We start from the raw sequence: 13,337 nt of genomic DNA on the forward strand, positions 1-13,337 counted from the left end.
AACCTCCCCAGGAACATCTGGATTTCTCCAGGATTTCTCTGGGTGCAAAACAGAGGGGGAAAGCTGCACTGGAAGCATTTCAATTTCCACCACACCTCGGTGCAACCCAAAGGGGAAATCCTGACAGAAATTACAGCAAATTATTTCCTAATTGTGCCCCTGGGGCTTGAGCAGCTTCCCAAATTTTGGGAGAAAAGGGAAGCAGAGCAGCAAGGTCAGAGTTTGGAATTTCCACAGCTGGTCTGTCAGTGGGGGTGATAAAAAAAAAAATATAATTTTTTTTTTCTCAGTTTAAAATAAAAAGCATTTGGAGAGGGCAGGTGGGTCTGGCTGCCTCCTCCCCAGAGCTCTGGGGTGGATTCAGAGCAGCAGGATGAAGATTTCTATGCAAAGTGAAACTTTGCAGGATGAGCATCCCTGCCCTGCTGCATTCCCGGGCTCACAGAAAAAGCCAAATTGCTGAGGGAAGGGGGAATCGTCATTTTTCTGTGGTAAAACCAGCAAGAAACAGGAAACCTTGTGGGGTTTTGTGCCCCTGGCTGACAGAAACCCCACAGTGGATTTAAAACTGCTCCACCCCAAGGGCACAGGGGTGACCAGGCACAGCAGTGACCCCACAGCATCACAAATCCCAAATTTTCCTGGGGAAACTGCAGGAACAACACCCAGGTTTGGTTTTATTCCCACATTTCCGACGTTCTCTGTTAAGACACAAGCTCAATTTCAGACCTGCCAAGCCCAAAAAGCACAAAATTCAGCTTTCCTCCCTTTCAGAACCAAAGAGGGTTTGATTATTTTGGGGATTAATGCTCCAAAGGGATTTTTTCCTCTGTCCCAAACCCAGCAATGACCCAACCACAAAACCCCCACAGTCAGAGCCCTCAGAACTCCCCATTTTTTCTTTAATTAACCCTGTTCTTGCCCATTTTTTTCTTTAACTAACTATTTTTTCTTAAAGAGAGCTGACAGAAATCACCTGCTCAGAAATCACCCGAGCTCCCTGCAGGAACTTATTCTGGTTATTTTATTCTGGAACTGGTTCCAGGCCTGGATGGAACCTCACCTTCCTCTCTGCTCTGAATATTTTTATTTTCTTTGAACCTCCCACCTTGAGCTCACTGCAAGAATTTATCCCTGGAAGGATCCTCACCTTCCTCTCTGCTCTAAATATTATTTTTTGGTTTTGTTTTTTTGAGCTCATTACAGGAAATTATCCCTGGATGGATTCCCCACCTTCCTCTGTGCTCTGAATATATATTTTTTTTTTTTTTTTCTTTGTTGCAGCAGCAGCAGCAGCCCAGCACAGCTGCAGGGTTGATTCAGTTGATTCAGCAGAGTTGATTTTAGCAGATTTTAGCACCACATCTCCAACGTGCAGGGAGGAAACCCCAGTGAGACACGCAGGGAAACTGCAGCACTGAACACAGCAACATTCTTTTCCTGAGCTGGAGAAAGACTCATTCTGTGCCACAAGACCTTTTAGATGACATTTGTTTGCTTTCTTTGACAAGCAGAATGGATTTAAATTTTTTTAAAAATTGCCTCAAACAGTTCTGCCTTCTCCCCAAGTGACCTTGGTGGCGTCCGTTTACCCACAGGGCTGGAGGAGCTCCAGCAGCTTTTGTTGAGACTTCCCCCAGCAGCACTAAATGCTCTTTATTTCTTTTATTTTTAATTTATTTCCCCCCCTCTCTCCCTCCTTGGCTGGAGCTGCAGCTCCCCAATCTCTGGGCTCGCTTTGTTTTGGGGCTGAAAAGGTTTTTTTTCTGCCAAACCCATCCCTGAAGTTGGGACCAAGCAGGTCCTGCCCCTTCCTCTTCCCCTGCCCTGGCACTTGGGTGACAAGTGACAATCTGGCAGCCTCCCAGAGGTGCCAGATGGATTTTGCTGTGCCACAAAACTGGGATTTTTTTCCCAGTGCCACAACCCTTTCCTAAAAGGGGGAGAGTTTATGGGGCTGCTGGGCGAGAATGGACCAAAATCCTGGAACTACTCATCCCTTATTTTGATTTATTCCTCTCAGGGGCTGGGGACAATCCCACTTTTCAGGGGAATGTGGCTGTGGAATTCATCCCCACGTGAAAAAGGAGTGTCTCAGCTTTGGGAAAGGACATTTTGGAGGGGATTCTCACCAGCCTCACGTGCTTTGTGTGCTCTCTCTCCTCCTCCCTCCTTTTCCTTTTCCTTTCTCCCTTTTCCTTTTCCCTTCCCCTTTTCTTTTCCCCTTTCCTTCTTCCCTTTCCTTTTCCCCTTTCCCTTTCCTTTTCCCCTTTTCCCCTTCCCCAGATTTCCTGTTGACTGTCACACCCCTCTGAGCCCCTGAGTCACCTCTGCAGGACTGAGCATCCCTGTCCTGCTGCATTCCTGCATTCCCAGGCTCACAGAAAATTCAGGAATTCTCCCTGTGCTCCTGCTCGGAGGGTGAAGGAAGGGGGAATCATCAGGCAGGAAACAGGGATGAGGGTCTGGAGGAAAATAAAGCTTCCTCTGTGGTGGCTGAAGGCAGAACAAAGCTGGCCTTGTAGGAACTGGGGCTGGGCAGAGGAGAACTCCAAATCCATCTCCAAATCCAACTCCAAATCCAGGGGCAGGTCAGGATTCAGCCCTGCAGGATGCCCAGATTTCCATCCCCTACCTGAGCATTCAGCTAAAAAACCAAAAACCAACATTTGTTGCAGGGACATTCTTCTCTCTCTCAGGATTTTTTCACAGAGGAGCACAGAGGGAAGAAAGAGAAACCAATTTCTATTTCTGCTCTTTGTTTTCCATGTGGAATGTGTTTGGAGAATTGTTTCCCTGGGGTGTTGCTTGGTTGGGTTCTGGTGAGGATTGTTTGAGCTGGTGGCCAATCCAACCTACCTGGGGCTGTGCTCTCAGAGAGGGCCACGAGTTTTGAGTTAGATATGGCAGTTAGAAAAAGTGGGTTTGTAGTTTTAGTATCTCCTTTAAATAGTATATTAATGTATTGTAGTATAGTTATAATAAAGAAACCATTCAGCCTCTGAGCTGCAGTCACACATCAGCATTCCTCCCCTCGGGGCTCCCCTGCATTTCCAGCAATCCCCACTCCTGCATTTCCTGCGTGCAGCCGTTCCTGCAGCCCCGCAGCTCAGCTGCAGCTCAGGGCAGAGCTGGAAGCCCACGAGCCTGGAGGTGACATCTGCCCATCAAATGGAGGAACGTGTCCCCTGTCAGCCTTGGACTCCTTAAAAAGGACAAAACCCAGAAATTTCTCTCCTCAATTTGGTTAAAAGACACCTCGTAGGACCTTGGGGGCTTCACCTCAAATTTAAGGACACCCAACTGGACAGAAGCCAAAAAGTCCCTGAGCAACTCACTAGAAAATGAAGAGAACAAAAGAAATAAATTGCTTTTGTGAAGTGTTTTAGCAGGAGCAAGAACCTCTTGCCGTGGCTTGGTTTTTCTCTGTAAAGAGCTTTTTTATTTTGCCTTTTATTAAAACTTTTTTGTTTCCAGCACTGCCACAGGAGCCATCCTGTACTTTTATGGCACCTGAGGTAGCTGAGCTATCAGGGGTGTGATGTTTGTCTCTGAGAGCTTATAAAACCTGGCTTAAAAAGAAAAAGCATTACACAAATCCCAAAGTTTCCCTGTTTAGGATCTGGCACCATCCCACATTTTCGTGCTTTATCTCCCAGTTCAGATGAGTCAGTGGCACATCAGAGCTCGCCTCCTTCCAAACTCCCCGGCTCAATCTGCCTCCCATTCCACTCTGGGAATCGAGGCAGGATGGCCCCCCACAAAAATGTCACTGAGCTGCCACCCGGCCCCAAAACAGCACCCGGGAGTGGCAGCGGGAAAAATGGGAATGGGGGAAGGTGGGGAAATGGGGGAAAGGGGGAAAGGGAGGGAGAGGAAAGGAGGGAAAGAGGGAAAAGGAGGAAAGGAAAAAGGAAATGTGGGAATGGGGGAAGGTGGGGAAATGGGGGGAAGGGGAAAGAGGGGAAAGAGAGGGAAAAGAGGGAAGGATGGGGAAATGTGGGAAAGGGGGAAAGGGAGGGAGAGAAGGGAGAGGAAAGGAGGGAAAGAGCAAAGGGAAGAGTGGGGAAATGTGGGAAAGGGGAAAGGAAAGGGAAAGGAAGGGAAGGAAGGGGAGAGGAAAGGAGGGAAAGAGAGGGAAAAGGAGGAAAAGAGGGAAGGGAAGAGTGGGGAAATGTGGGAAAGGGGAAAGGAAGGAAAGGGAGAGGAAAGGAGGAGAAGAGGGAAAAGGAGGAAGAACGACAGGAAAAAGGAAATCTGGGAATGGGGAAGGGTGGGGAAATGTGGGAAAGGGGAAAAGGGGAAAGGGAGGGAGAGGAAAGGAGGGAAAGAGAGGGAAAAGAGGGAAGGGAAATGTGGGAAAGGAGAAAGCAGGAAAGGGAGGGAAAGAAGGGGAGGGAAAAGGAGGGAAAAGGAGGAAAAGAGGGAAGGCAAGGGTAGGGAAATGTGGGAAAGGGAAAAAGGAAAGGGAAAGGAAGGGGAGGAAGGGGAGAGGAAAAGGAGGGAAAAGGAGGAAGGATGGGAAAAAGGAAATCTGGGAATGGGGAGTTTTTACACACTGTTAATGTAAATAGTAATTGTTTTGTATTCTTTGTGGGAGGAGAAAATTGATGGACTGTTAGTTTGACTAGTGTGGTTGGACAGATAGTAATTTTATTTTTTCATTTACTGTTTATTATTCTTTTAATAGTGTTTAATTTTTTTAATAAAAATTATTATAATTTATTTGGAATTTTATCTATTCATATATATATATATAAACGAATAAAATAAAAATATATTTTATATACATATATATACATATATATATATATATAAACTTTTGGAATTTTATATATTGTGAAGTTAGAAATAAAATTAACTTTTTTTTTCCCCTTGAACTCACTGTGTACTCATTTTGTGTTCAATAATTCTCCTTTCCCTCCAGAAGGGAAAATTCTTTTCCTGCAGAGGAGGTGAAGCAAGAGAAGACTCTGAGGTGTGGGAAGGTCCCACACAAAATTTGTTTGGTTAACCTCAGATTCCCTGGCTCAGAACACACCCACAGCCTCTCCAGGGTTATTTTTTTGTTTGTTTTTTCCCTCTTTCCTTCCTGTAAATCAAAGTCTCTGAGCTGAATTCTGTCCTTTATAAAAATAGCGGCAGGAGGAGACAGCAAGGTGCAGAAAAAACAGAAATTAGATCATTCACACCTAGAAAACCAAAAATTCTACCCCATAAAAACCAATTAAAAATCATAAAAAATAAGAATGCATTAACACAGCCATCTATTTTAGCAAAAAATCCATTTCTAATAAAAATTCCTTAAAAATAAGAATCAGTTCACACAACAATCTATTCTAGCAAAGAAACCATTCACAACCGCAAAATCAAAAAATCTACCCCATAAAAACCAACTAAAAAATACAAATTCTATGAAAAAGCTTTAATTCCATTTTTCTCTCAACACTGTCTGTTCTATTCTAAATCTTAAATCAAATTTCTAATCTCAAATTTTACAAACACACCCTGTGAGCCTTCTGTCAACCTTTAATTCCATTTCTCATTCAATGTTTTCTGTCCTATTCTACATTTTGAATCAAATTTCTAATCCCAAATTTTTCAAACACACCCTGTGAGCCTTCTGTCAAGTTTTAATTCCATTTTAAATCAAATTTCTAATCCCAAATTTTACACACAAAAATACACCCTGTGAGCCTTCTCTCAAGCTTTAATTCCATTTTAAACCAAATTTCTAATCTCAAATTTTACAAATACACACAGTGAGTCTTCTATCAAGCTTTAATGCCATTTCTCTCTCAACATTTTCTGTCCTATTCCACATTTTAAATCAAATTTTACATAAAAAAAAAGATTTCCTCCATTTCCCAACCTCCTGGTGAGGAGATTAAAAAAAATCCAGATAAAAACTGGATAAAAGTTATTTACTGGGGCAGCCCTCAGGTGTGCAAGAACAGGTCCTGGCAGGTCATTAAATTATTTTAAATTGTTCTACTGGAACTGCAGCCACACCCCTAAAATCAGCTTCATCTGCCAAGCTGGAGCTGAGACACATTTTAACATTTTAATTTAATTTAATTTAAACATTTTCAATTTTAATACTTAAATCATGGAATGAAAAACATGAAAAATAAAGTGAATTTTCATTCTTTTCATTGTAGCAACTGGGATTTATAAGGTGAGGTGGGTTTGACACAGAGCTGGAGGTGGTTGTTAATTATTAGGAGATGTTTCATCAGGTTTTTCTTCATCTTGGGTAATATTTTTTATTTTTTGGAGGGTTTTTTTCCTCCCTGTGTGTGGTAAAAAAAAGAGAATTTGATTTTTTCAAAGGTTGTCAGCGGAGGAGAAGAAACCAGCTGGAAAAATGGCACAAATCTTCTGTGGGAGGTGCACAGGGACTCTGGATGCAGCAGGAAAAAGAGAATTATTCCTACACTGGGATGGGAAACCATCCCAAAATGAAATTTTAACATTAAAAAAATTTAAAATTAAAAAAAGATATTAAATTTTTTTCTAAAAATTTAAAAAACATTTAAAAAAACTTCATTTTGAATGATTAACTTGGTTTTTCTTTTTCCTTCCTTCTAATCTGAGGATTTCTCAATATTTAGGGTGTAACGTCTCAAAAACTCAATTTGATTATTTTTTTTCCTTCTAACACCAGGATTTCTCAATATTCAAGGTGTAAAGTCTGAATAATTGAACTTTTTTCTTCTTTTTCCTTCCTTCTAATGTCAGGATTTCTCAATATTTGGGGTTTAAAGTTTGAATAATTCACCCTGATTCTTTTTTTTCCTTCTAACCTCAGGATTTCTCAATATTTGAGGTGTAAACTCAGAATAATTCAACTTGGTTCCTTTTTTTTCCTTCTAACATCAGGATTTCTCAATATTCAAGGTGAAAAGTCTCAATAATTGAACTTGGTTATTTTTTTTCCTTCTAACATGAGGATTTCTCAATATTTGGGGTGTAAAGTCTGAATATTTCAACTTGATTCTTTTTTCTTCCTTCTAACATCAGGATTTCTTAATATTCAAGGTGTAAGGTCTGAATAATTTAACTTGATTTTTTTTTTTTTTTCCTTCTAACACCAGGATTTCTCAATATTTCGGGTGTAAAGTCTCAATAAGTGAAATGGGTTTTTTTTTTTCCTTCTAACCTCAGGATTTCTCAACCCTCCAGGCTCTCACAATTTAAATATTTCCCCTTCTGCACATCCTCCAAGCCTCCTGAAGCAGCCCAGCTCATTTCTCCAGCCTCATCTCTTCTTCTCCCTCTGAAGGCAGAGTCTGGCCTTGGGGGAGAGAGTTCATCATTCCAGGCTAAAAAAGTGATTTTTGGTAAAATTCCAGCTTTGGGAGCTCTGAGAGCTCTTTTGTTTTTCTGGACGGGGCAGACAGAGCAGAGTGATGCTGCCTGAATGCTCAAAACCCTGGCCTGGAGCCCACAGAGAGAGGAAATAAAGAAATGGAATAAAATGGAATAATAAATGATCTAGAAATAAAAATTAAATTATATATAAATAAATAAATGAAATAAATAAATAAAGGCATCAATCAGTGCTGGCGTCAGCAGGAAAAGGGTCAGGGACATGTGGGACACACATCTGGGCACACATCTGGACACACATCTGGACACTGAGGTCACAGCTCTGCCTCGGGGCCACCACCCAGCCACAAGGGAATGGGATGAGAGTGGGGAAAAAAAGGGGAAAAGGTGGGAAAATCCTAAAGATACAGGAGGAAAAAAAAGGGGGGGAAATCCTAAAGATACAGGGGGAAAAAAATGGAAAATCCTAATGATAGGTGAAAAAAAAAGGGAAAAAGGTGGGAAAATCCTAAAGATACAGGGGGAAAAAAAAGGGGGGGAAATCCTAAAGATACAGGGGGAAAAAAAGGGGGGGAAATCCTAAAGATACAGGGGGAAAAAAATGGAAAATCCTAATGAGAGGTGAAAAAAAGGGGGGAAAAGGTGGAAAAATCCTAATGAGAGGTGAAAAAAAAAGGAAAATAAAGGTGGGAAAATTATAAAGATACATGGGGGAAAAAGAGGGGGGGAAAAGGGAAAACTTAATTAAAAAGGGGGAAAAAAAGGAGTGGAAAAGGCAGCTAAATCCTAATGATATTTGGGGGGAAAAAGGGAAATAAAGGTGGGTAAATCCTAGTGATAGGTAGGGAAATCCTAATGACAGGCAAAGAAAAAGGGAAATAAAGGTGGATAAATCCTAACAATAGGTGAATAGAAAGGGAAATAAAGGTGGGTACAGCCTAATGATAGGCCAAAAAATAGGGGGAAAAAGGTGGGTAAATCCTAATGACAGGCAGAAAAAAAGGGAAATAAAGGTGGATAAATCCTAATGATAAGGGGGGAAAATGGGAAATAAAGGTGGGAAAATCCTAATGACGGGGGGAAAGTAAAGGAGGAAAAGGCAGATAAATCCTAGTGACAGGCATTAAAAAAGGGGAAATAAAGGTGGATACATCATAATGCTAGACAGAAAAAGGGAAATAAAGGTGGATAAATCCTAATGCTAGACAGAAAAAGGGAAATAAAGGTGGATAAATCCTAGTGTCAGGCAAAAAAAGAAAAGGAAAATAAAGGTGGCTAAATCGTAATGATAGAGAAAAAAAAGGAAATAAAGGCGGGTATAGCGTAATGACAGACAGAAAGAAAAGGGAAATAAAGGGGGACACATCCTCATGGATGCTGAGCGAGCAGAGGATCGATGGAAGCCGTTCCTGCCTCTCCATGGCACAGCCCCGGATCGCTGCGGGATCCCCGGGGAGCCACCCGCGGCCCGAGCCTCGCACAGCCCCGCAGCCCCGGAGCTCCCGTTCCCCAAAAACCACAAAAATGACAAATCTGCCAGCCCAGCCCCAGCCCAGCCACGGAGCGCCGCAACCCTTCTGCGGAGCCAAGCGTTTCTACAGAACCATTACATGCTCGGGAAACCATTTCTGAACAAAACGCGAGCTGCTGTGGGGTTTTTGGTGGCTTTTTTTTTTTTTCCCAATAAACACAAAGATTCCGAGGAGGAACAACACGAAACATCTGCAGGAAGCAGAACACCCCCCAAAAATAACTCCTTCCCCTGCACACTCATGCAGCCCAACTCGCTCCTGCTGCCTTTTGTCTGTATTTCACTCATGCAGGCGGCGGCAGCAGCAGCAGCAGCAGCCCCGAACCCCTCGGGACACGGAGCCGGGATTGCTCCGGGCATGGAACCGGGATTGCTCCGGGCATGGAACCGGGATGCTCCGGGGCACAGAGCCGGGATGCTCCGGGCATGGAACCGGGATGCTCCGGGGCACAGAGCCGGGATGCTCCGGGCACAGAGCCGGGATGCCCCGGGCACAGAGCCGGGCACAGAGCCGGGATGCTCCGGGCACACCGCAGCGGCAGCGCCCGGAGCGTGGCGGCTCCTTCCCCGCCAGCCCCGCAGTGGCCTGAGGAGGATGCGAGCACAGCCAAGCCACAGCCTTTGTTGTCACAGCCCAGATTCCTCCCAGACCGCTAAAAAAAAAAAAAAAATCCACCCTCCGAGAGATGGGAATGCGAGTGCACGGAAAATGAGTGTGTTCCACCGCCGCGGCTCCGCGGGGCACCGGCCCGGCCGAGCCCCGCGGGGGATGCGCGTTCCCAGCGGGATGCGGTGCTGGCGGATCCCGAATTGTTCGTCTGCCAAGCGCCCAAACGCGGCGGGGCTGCGGGACACGGAGGGTGCGGGGACGGGAAGCCGGGATGCGGGAGGGATGCGGGCACGGCAGGGAAGGGAGGGTGCGGGGAAGGGAAGCCGGGATGCGGGAGGGATGCGGGCACGGCAGGGAAGGGAGGGTGCGGGGAAGGGAAGCCGGGATGCGGGAGGGATGCGGGCACGGCAGGGCAACGCCTGCGGCCCGAGGCACCGCCGGCTGAGCGAGCTGGGCCCCGGCTCCGGCCCTTCCCGGGCCCGGTCCCTCTGCCCGGCCGCGGCCCTGCCCGTCCTCCCGTCCCCCCCCGGCACCGCCCCGAGCCCTTCCCGGGGCGGCCGCGGCGGCCCCGCGCTCACCGGAACCGGGGCGAGTCCTTGATGCACTCCTCGAACTCCACCGTCATCCTGCCGGCTCGGCCGCGCTGCGCTCAGCGGAGGAAGCGCATCGCCCGCCGGCCCCGCGACAGCGCCCGCCCCCCGCGCCGGCCCGCCTCCTCCCGCGGAACCGGCACCGGCACCGGCCCGGCCTCCTCCCGCGGAACCGGCACCGGCACCGGCCCGCCTCCTGCCGCGGAACCGGCACCGGCACCGGCCCCGGCCCAGCCTCCTCCCGCGGAACCGTCACCGGCCCGGCCTCCTCCCGCGGAACCGGGGACAGCACCGGCACCGGCCCGGCCTCCTCCCGCGGAACCGGGTACAGCACCGGCACCGGCACCGGCACCGGCCCGGCCTCCTCCCGCGGAACCGGCACCGGCACCGGCCCGGCCTCCTCCCGCGGCACCGGCACCGGCACCAGCCCGCCTCCCTCCCACGGAACCGGGGATAGCACCGGCACCGGTCCGCCTCCCGCAGCACCGGGGACAGCCCCGGTACAGCCCCGCCAGGCTCCGATCCGCCTCCGGCAGAGCCACGCACAGAACCGGACTGGCTCCGTCACACCGGGCACGGCACGGACACGGCACGGACACGGCCCGGACACGGCACGGACCCCCTCCCACACACCGGACACGGCCCTGGCCCCTCTGGCCACCCCCGGCCCCCAAATCGCACCCTGGGGCGCCTCCTCCCCACCGCCACCCTGGGCAGCCCTTCCAAAGGCTGAGTGCCCCGGGCAGGATTTCCAGAGCAGCTGGATTTCAGCTTTCCAACCCAAACCATTCCATGATTTCCAGAACAGCTGGATTTCAGCTTTCCAACCCAAACCATTCCATGATTTCCAGAACAGCTGGATTTCAGCTTTCCAACCCAAACCATTCCATGATTTCCAGAAGAGATGAATTTCAACTTTCCAACCCAAACCATTCCATGATTTTCAGAAGAGATGAATTTCAACTTTCCAATCCAAACCATTCCATGATTTCCAGGCAGGATTTCTAGGCAGGAAGAACAAACCCATTCCATGGGTAAAATTCCATAACCAGCAGCAGGATTGGCACCCTCCTTAATCTAGTTTTTAATTTTCCATAGACAGGGAATAAATCTGCAGGAATCACTGGGGGAAAGGAGCACATCTGGATTTTTGGGTCCAGCTGAACTGAACTCCATTACCACAGGACAGGCAACAAGATGTGGTTCGGGCTAATTGAGGTTAATTAATCCTGATTTTCCGCCCACCCAGCACCACAGACACAGCAGCAGCAACCACATCGTGCACTGATGGTTTGGGGTGAACTTTCTGTGAACTGGGAGAAGGGCCTGACGTGGAAATCCCGTGGTTGAAGAAAATTCTACATCTAAAGGGAAGCCACGAGTGAAGCAACAGGACCAGGGGAGCCTGGCAGATGTCACAAGGAGGCCTCACCCAGCCATGGACAGGAACAGGGATGAAATTTGATGTTTAATGCCATTTTTGCACACAAATTACAGCCAAAATTCACCTCTACACCAGGGTCTCATTTCCATCTGAGCTCCCAGAAATGAAATTTGATGTTTAATGCCATTTTTGCACACAAATCAACACCAAAATTCACCTCCAGACCAGGCTCTTGTACCTAGACCTTGATTTGTCGGCCACGGCCAAGAGTGAGAGCAAAAATCTGAATTATTTAAGAGTTATCAGGGGCTGGAGTGTTCTGAGGAATTCAGGGGAAGGAATTAGCCCTGGCCCAGGAGAAGGAGCTCTTGTGGTTTGTTTTGTGAGGTTTCACAGAGGTCAAACCAACCCCTTCTCTTCCGTGGTGCCTTTTTGTGCTACCTAAAAACAGGCAAAATGAAAGAATGAAAATGAGGCAAAACAGACAAAATGAAGAGAATAAATTCAGTTCTGTTTATTGAAGGGCCTTCAGGTACATTTAGGGCAGACAAAACCCTCCAAAAAATGGACAGCAAGTCATAGTTTTTTATATTTTTATAAGTTTGGTCCATTTGCATATTGGGGGTGAATTTTCCAATTACAGCTTCAGGTAATGAAGGAATTTACCCCAAGTTTGCTCCCCCCAAACTCATTTTTGTTTAACTTTTATTGGGGCCTGAGGCAGTGAGGTGTCCTTGATTGCCAGGTCTGGAGAGGAATTGTGTCTGCCCAAAATGGGAACGACAGTAAGTTACACTGTACATAGAATTTAGATACATTAAAAATATTAAAAATATAAAAAGATATATTTATTATATTATTGTAAAAAATATATAATTATAAAATATATAAATAAACATATAAGATATAAATATAAAAATATTAAAAGAACAGCCTGGCTTTTGCCATTCAGATCAGATTTCAGACTTGCATGAGGGGAATTTTTCTCTCCAGGGATTTTTCTCTCCCCTTCCCTGCTCTACCAATGAGCTGGTGCTTGTTTGTGCTGGTTTGAGGTTCTTGCCCATCCAGATATTGCAGTTCAGTGTTTTAGGAGGAGTTTTAAATACAGATTACAGGCATTGAGAACATCTGCAGCCTTTGTGTTTTACCATTTTCTTGGTTTATTTTTGTCCCTGGAGCTGTTATTTCCTCTCAGCTGTTCCTGACACATCTCTCCAGGCTGAACTGGATGGTTTGGGATTGCCTGGAACGCCTGTGCTGGCAGGATTTGGGTTGGAAGGGACTTTAAAAATCATTCAGATCCCACCCCCTGCCATGGGCAGGGATCCCAGGGTGCTCCAGCCTGGCCCTGGCCACTTCCAGGGATCCAGGGGCAGCTGCTCTGGGAATTCCATGCCAAGGAAGCCATCCCCTGTGTCCTGTCACTCTGTCCCTTGTCCCCAGTCCCTCTGCAGCTCTCCTGGAGCCCCTTTAGGTCCTGGAAGAGGTTCTGAGCTCTCCCTGGGGTCTTCTCCTCTCCAGGTTTTGAACATTCCTAGTTCTCCCAGCCTGGGAGCATCTCTTGTGGCCCCTGCTTTATGTGTGCTCTTAGCTGAAATCAATACAACAACAACAATATTATTGTTATTATTATTGTTATTAATTTCTTTCATCCAGCTGAGTGACAGGCAGCACAGCTGGGGAGCTGAGGAGCATCCGAGGTGAAGCACAGGGCTCCAGAGGGGTTTGATGTTTGCACAACACCCCAGTTCCCATCAGCACACCCCAGTTCCCATCAGCACACCCCAGTTCCCATCAGCACATCCCCAACTCCTGTGATCACATCCCAGATCCCCATGAGCACATCCCCGTTCCGTTCCGTGCCGCCCCGGCGGAAGCGGCGCTGCG

At 46.9% G+C, this 13,337-nt stretch overlaps 1 protein-coding gene across 1 annotated transcript in view; it reads right to left on the reverse strand.

Annotated features, from left to right (window-relative positions):
* The window catches only part of ACAP3 (ArfGAP with coiled-coil, ankyrin repeat and PH domains 3), a 36,291-nt gene extending 26,011 nt beyond the window's left edge, over positions 1-10,280 (reverse strand). The window contains exon 1 of the mRNA XM_030289123.4: positions 10,052-10,280. Coding sequence (XP_030144983.2) covers positions 10,052-10,098 — 47 coding nt within the window. The 5' untranslated portion in view covers positions 10,099-10,280. The remainder of the gene's footprint in view (positions 1-10,051) is intronic.
* Positions 10,281-13,337: the final 3,057 nt, after the last annotated feature.

Source organism: Taeniopygia guttata, chromosome 21 (genome assembly GCF_048771995.1).
Source record: "Taeniopygia guttata chromosome 21, bTaeGut7.mat, whole genome shotgun sequence".
Classification (NCBI taxonomy): Eukaryota; Metazoa; Chordata; class Aves; order Passeriformes; family Estrildidae; genus Taeniopygia; species Taeniopygia guttata.